This window comes from Nelumbo lutea, chromosome 8 (assembly GCF_056320005.1).
Source record: "Nelumbo lutea isolate HS-2025 chromosome 8, American lotus-T2T, whole genome shotgun sequence".
Lineage (NCBI taxonomy): Eukaryota > Viridiplantae > Streptophyta > Magnoliopsida > Proteales > Nelumbonaceae > Nelumbo > Nelumbo lutea.
The window spans coordinates 7,736,981-7,758,541 of NC_142691.1; the positions used below are offsets into that span (position 1 = coordinate 7,736,981).

The 21,561-nt window shown below is 36.0% G+C and overlaps 1 protein-coding gene, 2 long non-coding RNA genes and 1 other non-coding gene across 4 annotated transcripts; 3 read left to right on the forward strand and 1 right to left on the reverse strand.

Moving 5' to 3' along the window:
- Positions 1-2,822: 2,822 nt before the first annotated feature.
- Positions 2,823-4,154, forward strand: LOC148842490 (uncharacterized). Its single transcript, XR_016103109.1, has 2 exons — positions 2,823-2,971; positions 3,576-4,154. It is a non-coding gene; the product is annotated as an uncharacterized LOC148842490 (long non-coding RNA).
- LOC148842491 (small nucleolar RNA snoR135) lies at positions 3,028-3,169 on the forward strand. The gene has a single exon (XR_016103988.1). It is a non-coding gene; the product is annotated as a small nucleolar RNA snoR135 (small nucleolar RNA).
- A 5,229-nt stretch (positions 4,155-9,383) lies between the features above and the next one.
- Positions 9,384-10,012, forward strand: LOC148842492 (uncharacterized). Its single transcript, XR_016103504.1, has 2 exons — positions 9,384-9,728; positions 9,842-10,012. It is a non-coding gene; the product is annotated as an uncharacterized LOC148842492 (long non-coding RNA).
- A 1,975-nt stretch (positions 10,013-11,987) lies between these two features.
- On the reverse strand, positions 11,988-20,630 carry LOC148842493 (haloacid dehalogenase-like hydrolase family protein). The gene is made up of 12 exons (XM_088958850.1): positions 19,781-20,630; positions 18,607-18,858; positions 18,030-18,125; positions 17,158-17,335; positions 16,949-17,032; positions 16,767-16,867; positions 16,380-16,472; positions 15,756-15,827; positions 14,103-14,222; positions 13,953-14,003; positions 13,108-13,296; positions 11,988-12,676 (listed from the first exon to the last, which is right to left on the reverse strand). Exons 1-12 carry the CDS (start codon positions 20,219-20,221, stop codon positions 12,509-12,511), a joined length of 1,845 nt encoding a protein of 614 aa, XP_088814976.1. The 5' UTR covers positions 20,222-20,630; the 3' UTR covers positions 11,988-12,508.
- Between the last annotated feature and the right edge of the window lie 931 nt (positions 20,631-21,561).

Below are 21,561 nucleotides of genomic sequence, written 5' to 3' on the forward strand. Positions count from 1 at the left end.
AGGAGTAAGGTAGCTCCATCTCATACATTAAGGTCATATTTGGATATCCAAAGATCAAGGATTCAGAGCCTTTACGATGTTGAATTTATTCGGAGAAGCAGAGATGGAGAAACCTCATACAAGAGAATTGTTCGAAGTGAGGATAACCTCATACAAGGAATTGCTCAAAGTGAGGATAGCGCTCATGATTTTTTGCTCTAAATGATGTGTTTCATCATCATCATCATGACCAAGTTGCACCAGATAAATTAGATCTGATGAAATTTGCAAAAGTTTTGAAGGAGTCCAACAGTCCCAATCATGAAAATAAAGTCAATAGAACATTTATAAAGTCTTAAAAAAGAATGAAATCCTTTAAAAGAAGAAAACACGGTCTAAACCAATCATAAATCCTTGTAACTAAATTATATAATGATGCGAGAAAAGCATGATTTCCCCAAATTCGAGTACTGAACCATTAGTAGTTTTCAAAATAATGGTTCAATTACTTGAATTTTTAGGATTTTGGAACAAACACTATAGCTCATGGCTTCAAGTTCCAAATCTTGTAAAGAAGGTAATTGCTTTGGTAGGCATTGACAATGGAGCTTTAGTTAGGTAGCTTAAAAATTGAATCCGTTGAGTTTCAAATCACAGATATACCAATTCAAATTTCAGCTTTAATATATTAGAAATAATGGAGTGCCCCAAATCAGATTAACTGAAATATTTCATAATTAACCGAAATATGTTCACTTCGTCTTTAACTACGGCATGCGGCTCAGTTACAGGATTTCAACGGCAAGATGGCAATGGCAATGGTAATGGAGCTTGGTTTGCAGGGTCATCTTTTACTCTGGGACTCCCCTTAGTTTACAAGTTTCAACGGCAAGATGGAAGCGGCGATGGAGCTCGATTTGCAGGGTCGTCTTTTACTCCAGGACCCGGCTCGGTTGACAAGTTTCAATGGCAAGATGGCAGCGGCGGTGGAGCTCGGGTTATAGGGTTGTCTTTTACTCCGAGACCCAGCTCGGTTGACAAGTTTCAACAGCAATACGGTAGATGGTTTTAGGGTTTTTACAGCAAGATGGCAGTGGTGAAGGGGTTTCTCATGCTAGTGAAGTATTGAGGTCGGTGAGAGTGATTGGGGCGGTGGGGAGGGAGGGGAAGAGAATAGGAGGGAGGGAAAGAGAGCAGCTAGTAGTGGAGAGCAGCTTGTCTTTTGTCTAAACTCTATAATCTACACTAGCAACCCAACTGAAAAAGAGTTCAGATGCATTACCAACAAATTCTAACAACATTGTCCCAATAAATCATTACAATTTGACATTAGGAACATCTCTTATGCCCTCATCTTTTGAGAAGCCATTTACTTGATAAATACACTTACCTAAGGCAACACTTATCCCGATACTATATTTATTTTTTAGATAAATAAGACAATGATCATCGTAATCATGAAAAACCATTATTAAAATTAACAATTTTATTTTATTTGAATGTCTTCAATTTTTTCTCTCATGAAAAAAAAGTTATAATTACTTGTACAATGGAAAATGAATTTTTTTTTTTGTAGATCCCACATGAATATGTAAAAGAGATTGAATATCTTGATTAATGGAAATTAAAATCTCATTCATCAACTATTTTCTCCCAAAATCAAAAAAATGACCATACCCTTAGCTACATTGACTTGTTCAGTTAGTATTGGGAGCTTCTATTAGTAATAGTAAAAGATCCCTACCAATCGAATGATAAGGGAATCGATCAAGACTCCGGATCTCCAATCCACATAAACTCTGTCCACGCCTACCCATAACACTATGCCCCATGAATTGAGAACACCTCCCCGGCATAATATTATGTAGGAGGATGAGATGTTCTCCACGTGTAACTGTAATGTTATGTGGGTAGAATTGGGCAAAATGCAATGATGCATGATTTGTGCTGTATTCTCTATAAATTCAGTGATTGTGAGTTGAGGTCATGTTTTTTGAAGTCTCTATTAGCCTTGGCTAGGGCTGTTCACGGGTCAAGTTGGGTCGGTTTATTACGATTTTTCCAACCGACCCGATCTGGTCGGGTTACCTGACATAGAAACCGAAACCGACTTAGTGTTAAGCAAAACCGATCTGATCGGTTTTGAGTCAGGTTGGGTTGATTTGGGTTGGTTTTGGTTCTAAGTTCATCCATGTGATAAAATCTTGCTAATTTTAAAAATAGTCATAAATTGAACATCATTTCAGCCATCTCCTATGATAAAATTTAAATGAAAAGTTAATCACAAAAGTTATTCATTAATCACTATTCACTAGTCCAAAGTTTCTTGCAACCATTCCAAAACTAGGTGGCTTAATGGGCTTTGAAACTTCATGTTTGAACTAAGAACTAAGTTGGTTTGGTTCGGGTTGATTTTGGTTTTCTTGTGTGAAAATGAAATCGATCTGAATCATCGATTTAGGAATTTACACAATCCGAAACCGATCTGTGCTGATGAAAACCCAACCAACTCGGATTAGGTTGATCCGAGTTTGTCAGTTTTGTCGGGTTGAGCCTTCTTATCAACAGCCCTAGCCTTGGCCCTTGGAAAATTGGAGATGAAAGACCTTTTGAAAACCCTAACCTACCAAAAAAAATTTTGAAAACCCTAGGTCAGGCTACATTGACACACTGATTTTTTGTTCGTTTCCATCACCGCCGAAATGGCGATATCCAAAAGCAGATTGAGGACAAAAGGGAACAAAAATATAAGGTGAAGGCATTATGGTAATTTAATCAGAATGTTGCAACTCGCAAAGCCACAGAAACCCTAATTTCATGACCTAGTTATTATTATAAATAGAATCCGAATGGTGAAAGGTGAAACTCCACTCGAGAAGCCGATTTTATCATCTCTCTCTCTCTCTCTCTCCTTGCTCAGTTTATTCTCTGTTTTGATACCATCTCTTCCTCATCCCCAACGGCAATCTTTTAGTCAACAATCAATCTTAAGGTTAGAACCCTACTTGGCTGTTTCTCTTGCTTCTGAAAAACTGAAAAGAATGAGAAAAAGCAGGGGTTGTGTGTATCGGTGTTGTGCCTTCGAATGCACTTATTGCCGAAAGAGTCCCCTGCAACATTGAGTTGGGGAAAATGGGCAGTTGTGTATTGTCCTTCTGTTGATACTTCAACAATCATTTTCCCCATATCTTCATCTCCTTATTTCCGTTTTTGTCTTTTGATGAAACAAATGCTAGTTGGTAGGGTTCTAGAGGTTGATGGTATTTGTACCGTGCTGTGGTATGTATCGACGTAGTAGTATTCATCTGCCATCGATCTTTAGATGTAGATATCTTTGTTGATCCATGTTTGAAGCTTTGTTAGTTCCCCAACTCCTGGCGACATCCTCTCGAGTCCCATCTGGTTTGGATTAAATAACAAGTGATGCAAGTGGATTATGTGTTTCCTTTAAATTTTAATCTACTTTTGTTGGTTAAGATCGGATGGAAATAAGTATTTCAGAAAGAAAAAAAAATTGTTATCAATCAATTGACCGCCCGCCTTTTTGTTTTGGTTTCTTGGTCGTCACATTTCATCAACTGAGTCATCACTCGCAGGTTTTCCCCTGTTCCCGTGTGCTGGGATCTTCTATTCAGAACCTTGGAGTGCTGTGATGTCTATCCTGAATCATTTCCAGAAACTGGCCTTCCCCGGTCTCGATTCCCTCACTCCTGAAATAAAGCCTCACCAAGAAGATTTCATCTCACCTCTCCCCAACTCTGAGTTGTTTTGATGGATGTGTGATTTTGTCTTAAACAACAGAAATAAGAGTAGTATGTTCAGAGCTAGTTTGAGTCGGTAATGATTTGGGCTTCAGCAATTGGCTTGTTGCAATCTTCCCATAAACCCACAGCCTTGCATGGAATCTAACTTGGCAGTACTTATCAATTTGTGACTCGCTGACACCTCCGGCGTTAAATTAATCAGTGGATTGCAGTTGGTGATGATATTTTATTGGAACTGCGCAGCATTTTAGACTTCTCATTAAGCTGTATGCTCTAAAAGAGATAAAATAAATCGGCAAGAAAAGAAAGAGAACCAGAAGAACAGTCATTTAATCTTGATTCGTCTGCCAGAAAAATGCAATCCAAGAAGCCAATGGAATAAAAATATCCTCAAAGTCTCGGTACTGATAAGAGTGAATCTTAGAAATATGGTGCATTAAGGGGAGCCAAAAGTTTCTGCTAATCCATTTAAGAGCGATTTCTGTCCATTTAAGAGCAACTTGTGTCAGGTTGATCGAGAACCATCTCTTCTGCTTTGCACTTATTGGTCACCATGTTTAAACTCTTGGTTACCTTGGTTGATCATCTTAACAACTAGAATGCTAAACCTCTTTCCATCTTTTCTGTCACTTCAGTCATGTCCTCCAAATTTATTCAATCATCAATAGAACCAGTTGGTTGAATGGACCTCAGGACAGTCTGTCTTCCTCTAAAAAATTGAACCAGGCAAGTCATCTGGCACCTCCTCATCAAGCATTACGCTTCTAACTAATTCCCCAAAAAAGTTGATCAATGTTACGATGTGCATTACATCATCAGCGAGTTTGTGTCTTCGACATCCCGGTTTTGATATTCTGTTCTTTTGGTCCACTTCTCTAATTGCTTCTCAAAAAGTTTTTTGAGGTTACAATGTGCTTTAAATTCAAGTATGTTTGGAGGTTGTTATTCTTATCATCGACACCCCAAATTAGATCATCTATTCCTTGCAACTCAGCATTCACTTCTCTTGGATCTATCAAATTGTTTGGGCCTTTGATCATATAGCATCATTATCATCTTCTTAAGATGTCAAGCCCTCTTTTCTTTGGCTTGTTTAATGAAATTCCCAGTTTAGTTACCCAAAAAACGCATTGTCCCAATAGATAAGATTTAGGAAGAAGTACGGATTTGTCCAATGGATATTTTTATTTAAACATTCAAAAGGACCACAACCCACATTCTAAGCACTAATGTCCGCCCATGAATTGGCAAATATTCCGAGCTAGCCCCTACTCGGCCAGTACTTTGAACCTATAAATTCTGACCCTGGGCTGATTGGTCATTCTCCCTAAGTTTACCCACAACTTCTACAATATCAGGCTTATCCTAATGCTCTAATTGCCACTCATTAAGTTGGTTTTTGGTATCATTGCCATTTTCTAAATTTATTGCCACACCTTGATATTTGGAGGAATAATTTCGGGTTTTATACAAAAAGGTGAATTTCATTGCAAAAAATGTCAAATGGTGTTTTTCTCTAAAAGTGATTCTCACAAGACTTGATGCATCATTGCATCCAGTGTTGCTTGAAACGGTTTGGTGCCATTAGAAACGCTTTCAAAAGATGATTCTGCAACAACACCATCTAAATAGTAATGGCATTTGATGCTCCATTTGGGGAAATTCTGAAATATAATGACTCATGAAGGCACATAAAAAAAAACTACCAAATGGGATGGTGAAAAATGGCATTGATGATGATTATCTAGAAATTAGTGATTTTTGGAATCAGTGTTTTTTTAAATAAAAAAATATAATCATATATTTTTGTATTAAAGTTATTATTCAATGGCATGCCATCCTTAAAATATGGGAATTAGTTAAAAATCAGGAAATCATCAAAAAATGTTATCCCTAAAATGTACTGATTTGAATAAACCACTCTTGGCTGATTTCCCAGAAATTGGTATAATCAGCCAACCAAACAAGAAAAAAAAATCACTGATTCTACAAATTCTGATTTAGATCCTACATTGCGCCGATTTATGAGAAAATCATCATCGATGCCAAGCATCACCAAAGAACTCAGAAGAAAACTGTAAACGAATGCTAATCCTGTTCTTTAGAACGAAAACTGTATATCCACGTTCACCCTTTACAATTTATAAATGATCATGTTAGGGGTATATGAGGATTTTTACCGCCGCAAACTAGCTTGGGGTTAACATTCTTCAGTCTGTTTCTTTCCACAGGGGAGCTTTGTCATAAACTCATAATAGAAAAAAATTGAAGAATTGTCAAAAAAGAAAAGAAAGAGGAGGCTCAAAAGAGAAACAACTTTCCACATTAACTTCTTGCAATGCTACCCATTTATTTGTTGTCACTCGTTACCATTTGATACATTTTTCCTCTAATGTTATTATTAGCTTCCCAATTTGTTTTATAAATAAATAGATAAAGAACAGAAGAAATGACGTGGAAGACCAGCACCAAACAACTATTTGATTATTTGGTTAATGAAAACTCTTCATTTTCAATATCTCAGCGACCTTGGATTCAATCTCACAATCAGTTTTCATGGATTTCTCTTCCTTCAGCACCCCAACTTAAAAATTTGAATATCTCCCATCTGATCCATAATGGTCAATGGAACAGAGACGTCATCAATTCTTTATTTCCTCTTGATGAAGTTTCAAAGGTTTTGAATACCTCAATCTTTCCTTCCACTCATTCGACTTACTGGATTTGGTTTCAGCACAGCTCAGGGAAATTTACTGTAAAGGAAGAATAAAAAAAAAAAAACAAATATCATTCCCAAATATAGCTCCTGGTCTCAATTTCTATTTTAAAAAGCTTTGGAAACTAACTATTGCACCTCAATTTCAACTTTTGTTTTTGAGAGTTCTTAATGACTTCATTCCTATTAAAAATATTTTTGTTCAAGAAACCCACCAAAAAACTTGTGTTCTTGTGAAATAGAAGCTGAAACTATTGATCACTTATTCATGACTTGTAGTTATACCCAAAAAGTTTTATTTGATAACCCTTGGAACCTTTATTTTCAAACTATATTTCAAGGATCTTGGACCTTATGTATTCAAACCCTTGAGGATTGCTCTCTTTTTATGAATGTTTTTAGTTGGGTAGCTACAGCTTCTTATTATATTTGGTATGCCAAGAATGAAAAGTGCTTCAGAAACAGGCTAATTCAACCCATTAATCTCCTGCATCAAATTAACAATTCTTTCTTCCATTTGGATCATCATTTCAATATCAATGCTCCTCCGGTTCAACACTCAATGGATAAATTTACACTTACCATATCTAACAATTTGGATCTTATTGTGTTTACTGATGCAGGAAAAATCTCAGATTTATGGTGTTCTTCTCCTATCAAAAAATTTATCTTGTTTGAAAATTTTAGGAGGTAGAACCAATCAGATCTACTCGGTAATTCAAGCTGAAATTTATGCAATTATGCAGGCTTTGTCAGAACTCACACTGGGATATATAGGAAGTTTGTATATATACAGATCCTCAGCAAGTTGTAAAGGCACTCCAGCAGAAAGCAGATCTTCTCTGGTCCTGCCATTGGCTTTTGTCTAGGATCAGATCTCTACTGTCAAAGTTTAGAAATGGTAAGTTTGGTTTTATAAATAGAAGGTTTAATACTACCGCCCACAAGGTATCCCAATTAGTTAAGTCTCACTGTCTATCATCTTTTGTATTTTATGATTATCAAGATGGGATACCAAGGGTGGAGGGCTCTATTATCTTGGTTTAGTTTAATATAATGTGTACCTTTCAAAAAAAAAAAAAAAACTACAAATATCTCTATTATGAATTGAGAAATGTGTGGAATAGAGAGTAAAAAAACAAGAGACTTTTTCACACAGGACCCATAATTTCTGCCAACCAGTATGAGTGTTCTGACCTAAAATAAAAGAGCTTTATGTCGGCCTCTTGGACGCTGTGGCTATTGAATGATGGGATTCATCTGTGGGTTGCTGGCGACTTGGCGTGGATAAGCATGGATGTCAACACTAGCTCCAGATGTGAAATCCTATTTTCTCAAATGTTATGAACTGTACTTTCAAAAGCGTCCTTATCCATCTCCTTCTCTGACAGGGATGCAAACGGATGGATTCTAATTTGAGTATATTTGAATTCGACACTATTAATTTTAAATCTAATCTGATATGATAGGATTTCGTAAATATGGATTTGAATTCAAATCCCATGAGGTAGTTGGTTCTTTGGATCAATATGGATTTGAATTCGAATCCAATGAGGAAGTTGGATTCCTTGATCTAATCCAATTTGATTTTTTTATAATAAATAAATAAATTATTAAAGGAAAAATAAAACATAACAATTTAAATAAAGAAAAACAAAAAATAAAAATAAAAATATCTTTTCAACTATTTTGATCATATATACATGTTTTTATAAAAAGAATGCATAATATAATAAATTTACAAAAAAATGCAATATAAATAATATATTTATAAATAAATAAATAACATATATAATAGACAAAATCTTCTTAGATTAGATAGGGGTGATCTGAATTCCATTCGATTTCTTATTAAATCCTATTACCGGTTCAAAGATCCAAATGTAACTATATGAATCACGAGAATATAGGATCAGACTAAGGAATGGATCAGATCCATTTGCACATATACACACACACACTCTTTCTCTCTCTCTCTCTCTCTTTACTGATTTGCATTTGCTATGAATTAGATAATAGATAAACTTTTACCCATTGTATATACTAAATAACAATTAGGGGGTTGTTCGATATAGACATATAGTGACTTAATAAAACATGGACGTTTTAATGTATTGAGCTCCCACCTTGGTGTAGTCGAAATCGCACCACACTCTCTAAGGATGTTTTGCACCGTTGTATGGATAACATGGATGCTTGTATCAAAGAAAATATTCTAAAAAGTATCTTATGAATTTATTGGAAAATTTTACATGAATAATTGCATTTAATATGGCATAAATTGGTACATAAGATAATAAATTGTGAGATGGCCTAATTCAACTTATACTATAATATGTAGATCAAACTAAGTTATATTTCAAAATGAACACTTTTTTTCACCATGACATAAATTGAAATGAACTTCAACACTATATTTTCGAATGAACCACACTACACAACAACCCTTAGATTCAAGTTTTCAACTTAAGTTTATATATCTTTATATGGCATTTCTTCATGCCCACGAGGTTTGTATAGTTTCCAAGTTCGGGTAAAAGAAAAATTAGAGATTTGGAGGTAGAGACACTTGCAGAATATTACAAATTAAGGGTTGGTGCCCTCTAAATACATCAAAAAGGTTATGTTATATCTAGAAGATCTCCTTTGGCAGAACTCCCCATGGATTCCATGAAATATTAAAGCGAAAAAAGGGAAAAAAAAAAAAAGACAACAGAGAGTACTTGAATTATTAGGGTGAGGATGGTGACTCGGATGGGGATTGCCTTATCCTCTTTTCCCTGTACAATGACCAAAGCAAAGGTTAATGCAAATTTCAAAGCTGAAAGGTGATAATTAATGTATTTAATGTATTTATAATATTATCATGATGGAGTATATTGGCCCAGCTCATATAAATAAAGCTTCTCTGACCAAGACCCTTCAAACCCCTCTCCTCTACCTTTCTCTTGTTTCCAATTTCGACCTTCAACAATGGGTGAAGGCCCAAAGCCAAATTTTGGTGATCCAATCTTGAGGACAATTCATTCATTTCCTGCCAATGCCACACGACATGATCAATGGGCAGTTATGGATGCTGATGAAGATTTTCATGGCTCTCCCACTACATCCTCCTCAGAAGTTTCAACTGCTTCCATTGCTTCGTCTTCTTTAGACTATGCAGAAGATGCCTCTTCCTCGAGTTCACAGTCGTCATCAGACTCATCACCTCCGATGCTGAACGAGCCTCCGTATGAATTATCTGAGGTGATGGCCCAACTTCCTATCAGGTGAGTAAATTAACAATCGAGGATGGGTGGTTTATACTTGTATTGATTGAACTTTGAAGCATCAAATGCTATTACTAGTACTGAAACCGATGGACCTTGTATTGTATTTGCAGGAGAGGACTTTCCAAGCATTACCAAGGCAAGTCTCAATCCTTTTCATCTTTATCTGAAGTCAGCTGCATAGAAGATCTCGTTAAAAGAGAAAATCCTCACAGAAAGAAAACGAAGTCATGTGGGTTATTTTATACCAACAAATCTTTCGCTCCTAAAGCTTTCATATCAAAGAAGACCTCAAGGACTTTTTTATCAAAGAACTCCTTAGGTAAAAGGAATAGCTTCATGGGTAGCTGTAGGGCGCCTCCAGTTCCTCTACAGAGGAACTCGTGATGTGTAATGCTATACTAGAACTAGTTTATGACACAAAATCCTCCCATGAATGGCTCAGTTTGGAAGGAATACAAATACAGATATCTAGAATTCTGGAATGCAAAACTTGTATTTTGTATTATTTTATACATATTTGCATTTATACTCTTTCCAGACTGAGCCTATTTTTCACCATCAATCACCAGCAAGGATTAGAATATGGATATGATATGTATCCAGTTACATTTAAATACACTGATATATATATATATATATAAACATTTTGAAAATTTTAAATGATCTCCTACATCTTCAACAGTTCAACCCCCACTATATCAATGCTCACCGATACCCATGTTAATCCTTGATCATTAGGTGTAATCATAGTTCAAGCTGTGAAGCAATTAACCATATGCATCTCTTTAGTACATAACATTAGAATATGGATATGATATGTATCCAGTTACATTTAAATACACTGATATATATATATATATATATATATCTATAAACATTTTGAAATTTTTAAATGATCTCCTACATCTTCTTCAACAGTTCAACCCCCTTATTGTTGGAAAATTAAAAAAAAAAAAAAAAGTATTGACTATATCAATGCTCACCGATACCCATGTTAATCCTTGATCATTAGGTGTAATCATAGTTCAAGCTGTGAAGCAATTAACCATATGCATCTCTTTAGTACGTAACATTTTAGAAATCACAGTAGACCGGGTGTCACCGTCTAGGAAAAGGAAACTGGTTTCTCTATAAATGTCCATCCATGCAGCACAGCACTGGAAACGGTGCGATACGATACTACAAATAAGAACTAGAAAGCGGACGGGAGACAGGGAGCCAAGCACCCAGTGATCCATATTTGAATCGGAAGACTTGAAAACTTTCCAGTAAAGGACCCCAAATGTCATCTTACATAAACGTTAGAGAGCACAACCCGCTACAATTTTCATGCTCGTACTTCACAATAAACATTTGGCCCGGGTTTTACTAATTAGTGAAAGCAATTAAAGACAAAATATAGGCATCTCAGTTTGGGAAGAGCCTAAATACAAATATGTTGCAGTGCAAAATCTTGTATACAATATTTTTAAATCTTGTATTTGTAATTCTTTCCAAAACTGAGCCATATTGCAGTTTAATGTCAATTGCGGAGTTGTGACAACAAACCTTGAGGTTGTGTTTGCAATCGGTGTAAATCAAGAACAGTATAAAAATTTACACTGGTTCGATTTCATTTGTGTTTGGAAGAAGAGTATAATCATGATTGACGTAAAATTTAACTCCAGTTCAGTTTTGTGTATGCTTGAATGGAATGGAGTTTTATGTTAATAATCGATGTAAAATCCTATCAAATATAAGATTTTACATCGATTATTAACATAAATACATCAATTTTATTGATGTATAACTTTATACTCTTCACTCATCATGTTTTTCAAAAAGCAATGATCACTTTCACGATTCAGTATACTGATGACATTTTACACTGATTCCAGATACAGCCTAAAGCCATGAATTTTCCTTGTGCATGATAAATGATAATTGCGGCATCTACATATCATCCACTGTAAAATGCTATCGCTTTATAGTTGCAGGTACCCCATCACTTTTGAAACGGTGCAACAATGTAAATGTCTTAATACTGTTTCAATAATGGGTTTCGACTATAATACCAGAAATACATGACACCGGAAAAACTTGCAGTCAACCAATTGGTGTGATAAAAGAGATGACCAAAATTCACGGGGTACTTTGATTGGTCAAAACTCTTTAGTTACCATGTTTTCCGGCATCATATATTTTCCCTTTATATTTGTATAGTATTTTAAAGTCAAATATATAACATATCTTAGTCTACAGTAAAAATAACAAAACTTTGAAAAAGTGCCAACCACCCGCGCACCAGCACCAATAATATATTCCAGAGAACATCCTAAAGTACAGACTGCCAACAATTCCTCAAACACAAGCATCACCAAATATTCATCAGTAACCAAAAGAAACTGAATAAGTCTGCCATCACCAAACGAGTTTTTTTTTTTTTTTCCTCTCTTTTTTAACTCTGAATCTGATCTAATAGAATCTTTCTTCTCTTTCAACATTGGTGGAGTGACAATTAATTGGAGCTAGAAACCAAAGAAATCTGTTTCCCTCATTAACAGGGTTTGGGGATGCCCAGCGCAAAGAATGGCCTTGATCAGACAATTTCAACAACGTAACAGACAACCTTCCTTGCCTAAAAAAATAAATAACTCCTCTTTTGGATTTTGAAGAATCCCCTTAAAGGGAATATACAAATAAACAAAACATAAGCATGGGTTGATCCCCAACATATAAATATGGACCTATACCATGGTTATTTTGGCTTTTCCTTATCTTCATGCCCAAATAGATGCTCAGAAGGCATAACGGTAGATGGCATCAGCTACACCATCTTCATCATTGCTGGGACCAATCGCATCAGCCACAGATTTTGACTTCTCTGATCCATTACTGAGAGCAATTCCTAGCGAAGCCAACTCAAGCATCTCAACATCATTTTCACCATCACCAATAGCCATTATCTGAAAGTCAATGTGGAATCAGGGGAACTAATGTAACTGCTTCTGTTAACCTTTTTTTTCTTCTTGAATGCTAGCAATCAAATTTAAGCATGGTGACCTCAAGAACAGTAACTTGAATATCTAAAAGCAGGCCAAGATCAATCATTGTTAAAGTTCCAAAACATTGACTAATGGCATGACATGGAACAAAGCATACAGCTAGACAAGAAAACTCTGCCTTAAGCCATATCAAATCCTGATATGATTTGACAGGTATCCTAGGGAAATGATACTGGATAAATGCTGTACTCCAGTAGTGGCATTACTACCATAATGCATTTATTTATTTATTTTTTGATGAATATGCATTTATTTTTTGTTGGATCAGTCATTATCTACAATAATGTTGAAAGATTACCTAGAGATTTATAAGTACCAAGGGTGGCTCATACCTCTTTTGCATTTACATCTAAATGATCAAGCAGCGTTCTTACTCCACTTCCTTTTGAGGTTCCAGGGGGAATAATTTCAAGCATATCAGGCTGTGCTTGGATGACACCAGCACGCCCTTTTGTTGCTTCTGACCAATATGGCCTCAAGGTAGCAGCCACCCCTTCAGCAGTATCTAAGAAAATCAGCTTCTGTGAACCCAAGAAAAGATACTGTAAGCTAATAAAGATAAGAGATTAGCAGAAGTAAAGAATTATCCATAATCGTGTTGCTCAGATGCTAAATGATGGAGTCAACTGATATGGCTCAACTAGGGAATTTTGAAAATACTAGTTACTCTGCTGAAGATGTGCAACTTTTGAGGGGGACAAACCATAGAAAAGCCTCCATGTTGATCAATTGAACTCACTAGGAACAATTTTGAAAATTAAGTAGCACCAGGGTTATGGGCAGTGAGAAACAGCAAATCCCATGGAAAAGACACTTATGCATTAGGGAACAAATATTTTATACTTGGACACAAATTTTCCCTTGTCAACAAGACCACAGTGCTTTCTGCTCAGTTGCTGGTAATTTAACATAAAGGAAGCATCCAATGAGTTGACAAGTCAACATAAATCTTTAATCTAATTAAAGTAGTTAAATCCATATGAACCCTTTTAATGATAATATGAATTTGAAGTTCAACCAACCGAAGGTGGCTCAGTTAGTAAGTTCTCTGGCTGGTTGTAGTGGAGATTTATCAAATCCCACTGTCACCAAAGGCTACACAACACCCCCATTGTGTAGCCCCATGAAACAACAAGAACAACAACTTTTTACCACATTAGGGCCAACTTGTCTCTACCTGTATCTCAACAGCAGCTAAAATGTGTTCAACCGAAGGCATAACCTCTGCCTGCAAAGAAACAAACAATTTCATAAGAACCATAGATAATGGGAAAATTTCTCACTAAATATATTAGTGGAAGAAAAAATGGAGAGTGTATCTTGGTACCTTTGGCTCATGATACACAGAATGAAGAGAGTCAACCAAAGGATGATCAAACAGTGTTAAACAACGATCCTGACTAAATGCAATAAGAGGAACCTTGTTCTCCCATGAGTAAAGAAATGCCTACAGTTTAGAAAAAATCAAGAAGTTAAGGCAGCATGAAACAAAAGAGGATACTGATAATTCTTTAAGGAACTTCAGTTATACAGAATATTTATAGATATTAGCAAGTAACTTGAGAATTATACATGTTCGAAACTTGAGATAAATAAATGCTATCATCTCTTTGAATGTAATTCCAACTGAGCAATATCTCATGCTCTTCTTGAAGCCTATTCAACATCTAAGGATCTCATTTTTCCACACACTAAGACCAAGGATTCTTAATGAGTGTATTTCTAATTCAAATAACGTGTTTTATCCATAAAAAAATTATTTAAGTAACAATATGCTTCGAAGCCTTTCTCATGTAATCAAAGTAATTATAGTATAAACATCAAAATTGGGCACCTCCTTATGGGCAAATAGCATGTCTAGTAATTTGGATCAGTTTGCCCAGGATGATTTTAGGATTAAGTTGGTACCATGGTAGATCTCTCATTCTGTAACTCCCCCCCCCCCCACCCTCTCGATGGGACCCCCATCTTTCGAGGGGCTAGCTTTGTTTCTTTAACTCTGTTTTCTCCTAAGAAACAAAAGGGGAGGGGGGGTTAGGGGTCATGTGGCAACAGCTGAAGAGGCTGAATTGAATGAGTTGTTGCTTGGTCTTTAGTGGATAAATGATCATATACAAAAATATTTAGGGTTATAGTCATCTGCCTAATATTCCATTCAGCCATTAAGGAACTCACAACTTAATTACTAATAAAGGACAAAGCAAAAAGTCATTTAGTTCAGCCACTTCAGTTGTTACCAAGGGGGCTAGCACGATGTGTAGTAGAGTTTACCCATATCCAATGAGTCACATGTGAGTAAACCGAAACTTGAAAGGAATCAAAATTCAACATTGAAATTTCAATATCTAATGCAACTTTATTCATGATTTCTTCATTAGCAGCCAGCAAGATCATTAGGTAATGCCAGATGCCAAAGTAACACAGACACAGCCCAGGTGGCAATAACCATGGAATCTGACAGGATTCCAGCAACAACAGTCCAATGTTAAGCATAAAACAGCATAAAATCCCAACCATCCATGGGCAGAAGTACTACTTCCTGGCATGAAGATATAGAAGGATAAAGACAAGACACAGCACCAGGAAAAAAATGAACCAACACCCAGAGAAAGGCAAGCAACACAAGCTCCAGTACAACTGTATCAGAGTATTCTACTATAAATGATGTACATCAATAGTTGCTACTAGTCTAACACTATGGAAGAAAAAGCAGTTACTAGTTAACATGTTATGCATTTTCTATAAAAATGATTCGGAAGCAACTGATTCAGTTATTTGAATCTCCCATGAGTAAAAAACTACTGGTAGTTTTTCTTGACGTAAATCCAGGATGATATGAAAAAGAGATCCTTTCAATTGAAACAAGTAGGATACGAAATTATTTAGCCACAAAAAATTCTGTTGCCGGTAAGTACTACTAGCCAGAGACCAAGTTATAACTTGAAATCAGAAGAACTATTTCGAAACAGAAAGCATCTACCTCTCTACAGACACTAAGGTCCAAATTTCTTCTAGAAATTTCCCGACCTTGTCTACCATAAACAAGCAATCCCTGGAACAGGAATACAAAATAAATGGTAAGAGACAACATCTTGTGAATAAAGTTACCAGAATTCTTTAAAAGAGTAATATATAAGCATTTTCCAATAACATAAATGCATAAGCAAGCATTTGTTGGTTTAAACAGATGTTTCGTTTGGCTTCAATGTGGATAGGGCATAACAAGTATTTACTCACTAAAATGAACATTCTGGGATGATACTATTTGATTGGTAATGACTTCATCAAACAAAAATAAGATACTATTATAACCTATGAATTCTTTTCAGTGCTATACGTTGACTAGTCAACACTTCACTATCAATGTTCTCTAGAAATTAGCAAAATTTTCTTCACTATAAATCATCAATAATACTGCCAAAGCAAAGTACGAGAATGCCGGCTAAAATAAGTCCAAAGGTGTACAAGCAAAATTTAGAACATGAATGTCCATATGCATATATATCCATTTCTGTTTTGCTTCATTTTATCTGGTGGTAAATGCCAATGAGTTAATTCATGTGTTAAAGGATTAACAAAACAGTATATAAACAAGTAAATAAACCTGTAAGAAAACCCCAGGTGAAAACTCTGAAACAATGCCATCCTTTCCAGTTAAATCTACCATCTTCAAAGCACTTATAACAGCAGGTCGTGTCTGTTTACAAAGACAAAACAAATAAATTGTTACCAGCAGGTCCTACTTCCATTTTCTTTTGCAGGCAACAAGAGCACAAAAATGAAATTGCATTCTAAGAAAGTAAGAAGACAATATTGGTCATTTAATGCAGAAGAAATGATAAATTGTTTATGTTGAAATGTGTACAAGCTGTTTAAGAAGACAGATTTTCAACTGAACAAGAGTTAGCACAACCTGTGAAGGCACTTCCACACAACTGACCCCAAGGTTAGTGAACCAAAGTTAAAAAGGGAAGATGCTATTTCTTCTCACCTTCCCAGTGGCTATAACCACTTTTACTCCCCTTGATACAGCTTCTTTCAGAGCTTTTGCTGTTGTTGAAGAAACTTGACTTTTACTGTTTAGCAGTGTACCTTATATTTGTATAAAAGAGCAGATATAAGATAATGGGGAATTTCAGGAAGCATTCAACATCATGTTCTGTATAAGCTCACCATCCATGTCACAGAAGATATGGCTGAACTTTGGTCTATAAAATCGCAGACTGCCTTCTCTCTTCCTGTCTTCTAACAGTTTACCTGTAAATATTCTCAAACTGCCAATTTCTTTATAACATCTTATGCCTCTAAAAGTATTCAAGAGTACATGGAACCACATATAGGAATGAAGTTGATATTACGAATTAGGTAAGGAGTGAGCATACCAGCTGAATGTTCTTTTTGCAAACTTCCATTAGTTGCAGCATCATATGCACTCTGAATTAAACCTTTACCCTTCCATCCAAGACTTTTCAAGATAAGTTCCTCCTCCCTCTCCATTTCTTCTTCTGCCTCATCACTGATCTCATGATCAAACCCTAAAAGATGTAGCAACCCATGAACCTGCAATAAAGACAACAATTTATGATTCTTCAAGTTATATACAAATATTTCCAGCAAAGGTGAGTCTCATTATCCAGAACCCAATAGATTGCTCCTGATCTTCCTGATTTCCCGTGAATCTCTTCTGTTCTACTGTTTCAGTTTCAAGTTTTCGACATGCCTTCAAACAACCGAAAAGGTGAAGGTTGCTGATATTCAGCATGTTTTCATCCACAGAATAAAATTGCAAGATCTCTGCGTGTGTGCACACACACATGCGCACGCATGTAAGGTGGGAAAAATCCTGCAAGATCTTGGTTGCGGTTCATTTTATCAATTAATTAAGTTGCCAGCACAAGCCCCAAAACTTTCATTTAGTGATAAGAAATCTTTCTCATGAATATCAACTGTACTTTCATTTTTCCACACCCAGCAATTAGATTTCATATTACTTCATTTTTCCTTTAACACAATTCTTAAGATATCTCACATGAAAGGAATGAGAGAGGGGCCTGAACATTTTAGAAAAGGTAATGGCAAAATTGATAAACAAGTTTGACAAAAATGACCTAGAGTGGCATCATATGTGACAAAAATAATTTAAACAAGCAAACAAAATGTCCTAAAATTGGACAAAATTGGAAATACTGCATAAATAAATGAAATAAACAGCTTGAAAACAACAATAGGAAAGAAAACATAATGCAACACCAACCAAGAGGATGCGTATCTCATCGAGAAGAGTATGTCCTCTTTCCTCTGCTTGTCTTGCAGCTGTCTCAACAGAAATGACTATGTCACCCAACATAAGCTGCAAATGTAGGAAAATTAATTGATGCAGTTAGTCAGGTGGATAAAAGGACAGATTGAGAGAGGGTAGTTGATAAAGAAGTTCAAATTAGTAATATATTGAAATTATTCTTTTTAGATGGTTAGAGAGTGAGAGAGAGAGAGAGAGAAAGAGAGAGAGAGAGAGATGGATTTTTAGTTGATAAGAATTATTAAGAGATTTCTATAAGCATATGAGATAGCATGGCCTTCATTTCATGACATTAGAATTGAGGGATTTCTGCATTAAAAGGTATGTGTTGTGGGTTATTTTAGTTTATATGACAAAATTGAGAGGAAGGTATGATTACTTTGGTGGGTAAGAGCAGATTGAAGGATGTTGAAAGTTGTTTTGTTTGTGGGCTATCTCTTATAACCTAACCTTTGTACTATCCCTTTTTTATTTTTAATAACTTACTATAGAAAAAATGATAAGCATTTCAGTTAAAAAAATAAATCCTTACAATGGGGAGGTCAAGCCCAGGAATGTGTTGTGACATGGAAAGAACATCAGTAGCATGGTCCTCATCCCTCCAATCTTTATTAAGTTTCCGAATAAACTCATCATTGCAAAGAAGGATTGACAATTCAACATTCTCAAATTCACCAACATCATTTATGCTGGTATCTCTTGTTTTATATACAGAATCTTTTAGACCATCAAATGCCAACTTCATAGCCATAGAAGCATTTAATTTGAGCATTTCTGCAATACTCTGCAAGAATTGAGAAAAGAAACATAAAAAAAAAATGAACATATTAATCAAAGAAAGACAGAAAATCAACAGAACAAGCAAAGACAAAAACATTCTTCCTCTGATGTCTCCCTTCCTTCTTGGCACAGAAGAAACAAACAAAACTTATACCTATTCCAAACAGCAAGGTCAGGGATAATTATATAAAGTTTTATCAGTACTAATCATAGCAAAAGAAGTGAAAGAAAATATGTTAACATTTACTTCCTAATATATGAGACGGCAGCTAGATACAGTTCTCCAGTAAACTACAGTAGCTAATTTCTAACAATATATTAGCAGCTTTTAACACTCCAGTTGTTCAGGAAATTGCAATTGAAAAAAGACAATGATCCCAAGGTAGGGCCAACATATGAAATTACTTAAAGAATTCCAATATGCTAATGCGTATCTATAATGCATTTAAAACTAATTCAACCACTGCAGACAGAAACATATAATTAGAAGCGTCAGCATCACAAACCTACCCACTTACAAATATAACAGACATCGCCCGGAACCCTCATATTTGTTGTGTGAAAGTATTTATTTCGAGCATCAAAATATATCAAATGAGCAACCAAAACCTCATTTTGGTTCTACTTCTTTTTTCTTTGATGCAACAGTGAGCTTGAAATCCTATGGTTCTACTTCTTTCTTTGATGCAACAGTGAGCTTGAAATCCTAAATTTACATGTTTCGTAAAACCATTCACAATTTCCAGATTCGGAAGAATTTCTTCCAACAGTCACCCGACTTCTCTGTATAAAGCCTCGATTAATGCCACAAAAAGAGAGAGAGAGAGAGAGAAAGAGAAAGAAAAGCATGTAGATAAATGACAAACCAATTATTCTTTTTCTATATAGAAGATAAAGGATCATTCATCAGAAGAAAATACAATTACCAGAATTTCAGGATCGTCTGGCAATTCTTCTTCGATACAGATTCTGACATTGAGCTCCAACTGCTTCTCCTTCTTCTTGAACGGCTGACGCCGCGCCTTTCTGTACCCTCGCTGCGTAGCAAAATTCCCTCGCAGAGGTCTGGAAGACGTTCCATCTGCTCGACACAAAACATGAAATCTCCGACGAAGAACTAAAGAATCTAAAGAGGAGATAACGGAACGAGTGGTAGAAGGAACAAAATTCGAATGCGATGGGGAACGAAGAGGAAAGCCGTTGTTTGAAGACGATTTAGAGGCGAGAGGAAAAGCACGTAAGAGGACTCGCGCCATTCGGCCGAACAATGGATCAAACACCGGCGGGATGGTTCCCGGCAAGGATTTGGACGGCGAATGGAGTGGTAGGGAGAGAGAGCGATGGAGAGAAGAAAGGCGAGGAGGCATTCAGCTGAAAGGAGAAAAGTCTTGTTTGGGCTATTATTCCGCTTATGGAAAGCGATAGCCACACGAAGATCCCAAGCCCCTCGTGCTTCCTTCAGCTTTCACCAACCACCCAGCACAATGGGGAGATGGGGGAGAGATGAATGTGAATGAGCGGCCGAGCGGGTAGACGTAGACTAGAGAGACTAGAGAGGGTGTGGAAGAAAGTCGGAAACTTGTCTCTGCTTTTCTCTGGTCGATCCAGGATTAAACCATACAAGAAACAAACAAACCACTGGATAGAGTATGGTCAGCTCGGTCTTTCCCAACCCACTACTTTGCTACGAGGTGTAGTGGGAAGGAGCCCTGTTTGCCTTGGCCCCCCCACCCAAGATTTCTGGGCTATCAAACTTTGACTTAGACTTAGTCATGTGAGTTGTGACGTGAGCTTTTTTTTTATTATTTATTCCCTCTTTGAGTGACTGAGTCCTGTCAAGCTCAATATTTTTGTTTGCCAAAAAAGAGTTGGGGAGAATAACTGATCAGTGCCCGCCGTATAGGATGAATCCCGACGGTGAATTGATGATGCGGTTTAGAGAGGCTATTAGTAGTATACAGAATTCTGCATTGGGTTGTATCTAATGGGATTCTATTTAAGGGTCGTTTGAGTCGTGATCATCAGAATAGAATCAGAATCAAAATCGGAATTAGAATTGGGATGGTCTATTTTCAAACCTCTTTGGTTTAAATAGGAATTGAAATTGGAATTAGAATTAGTGGAGTGGGATCTCAGTCCAAGGGAGAGGAGGGAATTACCATTCTTTCAAATAGGGAATGCTATTCCACCAGTAATGGGATTGGGCTTCTAGTTCTGCCCAACCAAATAGTTGGATGGCCCTAAATTACAATTAGGGGTGGACACAAATCCAACTTTTTTAGAGCTCAGCTTGTGAGAAGCTCAATTTGATTGTCTAAATCAAGTTTTGAGCCAAATTTGGCCTCAATATATAAGTTCATTTGTTTATAGAGCCAAGTTCGAGCCCAATGAAGATCATAAACTCATGAAGCTCACAAGCCTAATCGAGTTTATGTTATATATAATATTTTTAATTTACATGTTTAGTAATAAATAATTTTTAAATATAGTTTTATATGTATAATAAGAAATATTTTTATGTATATATATATAATTGTTTTTATGTATATTTTTTAATATATATATATAGATAGATAGATAGATAGAAGGTTGGAGTAAACCTCAAATAGGAGTAAACCCAGAACACACCAGAGACAAACCATTTCATCAGTACCTTTCAGAATGGTTCTACTCGTTACCTAGCCATCTCTCCAAAATGGAGAAAATC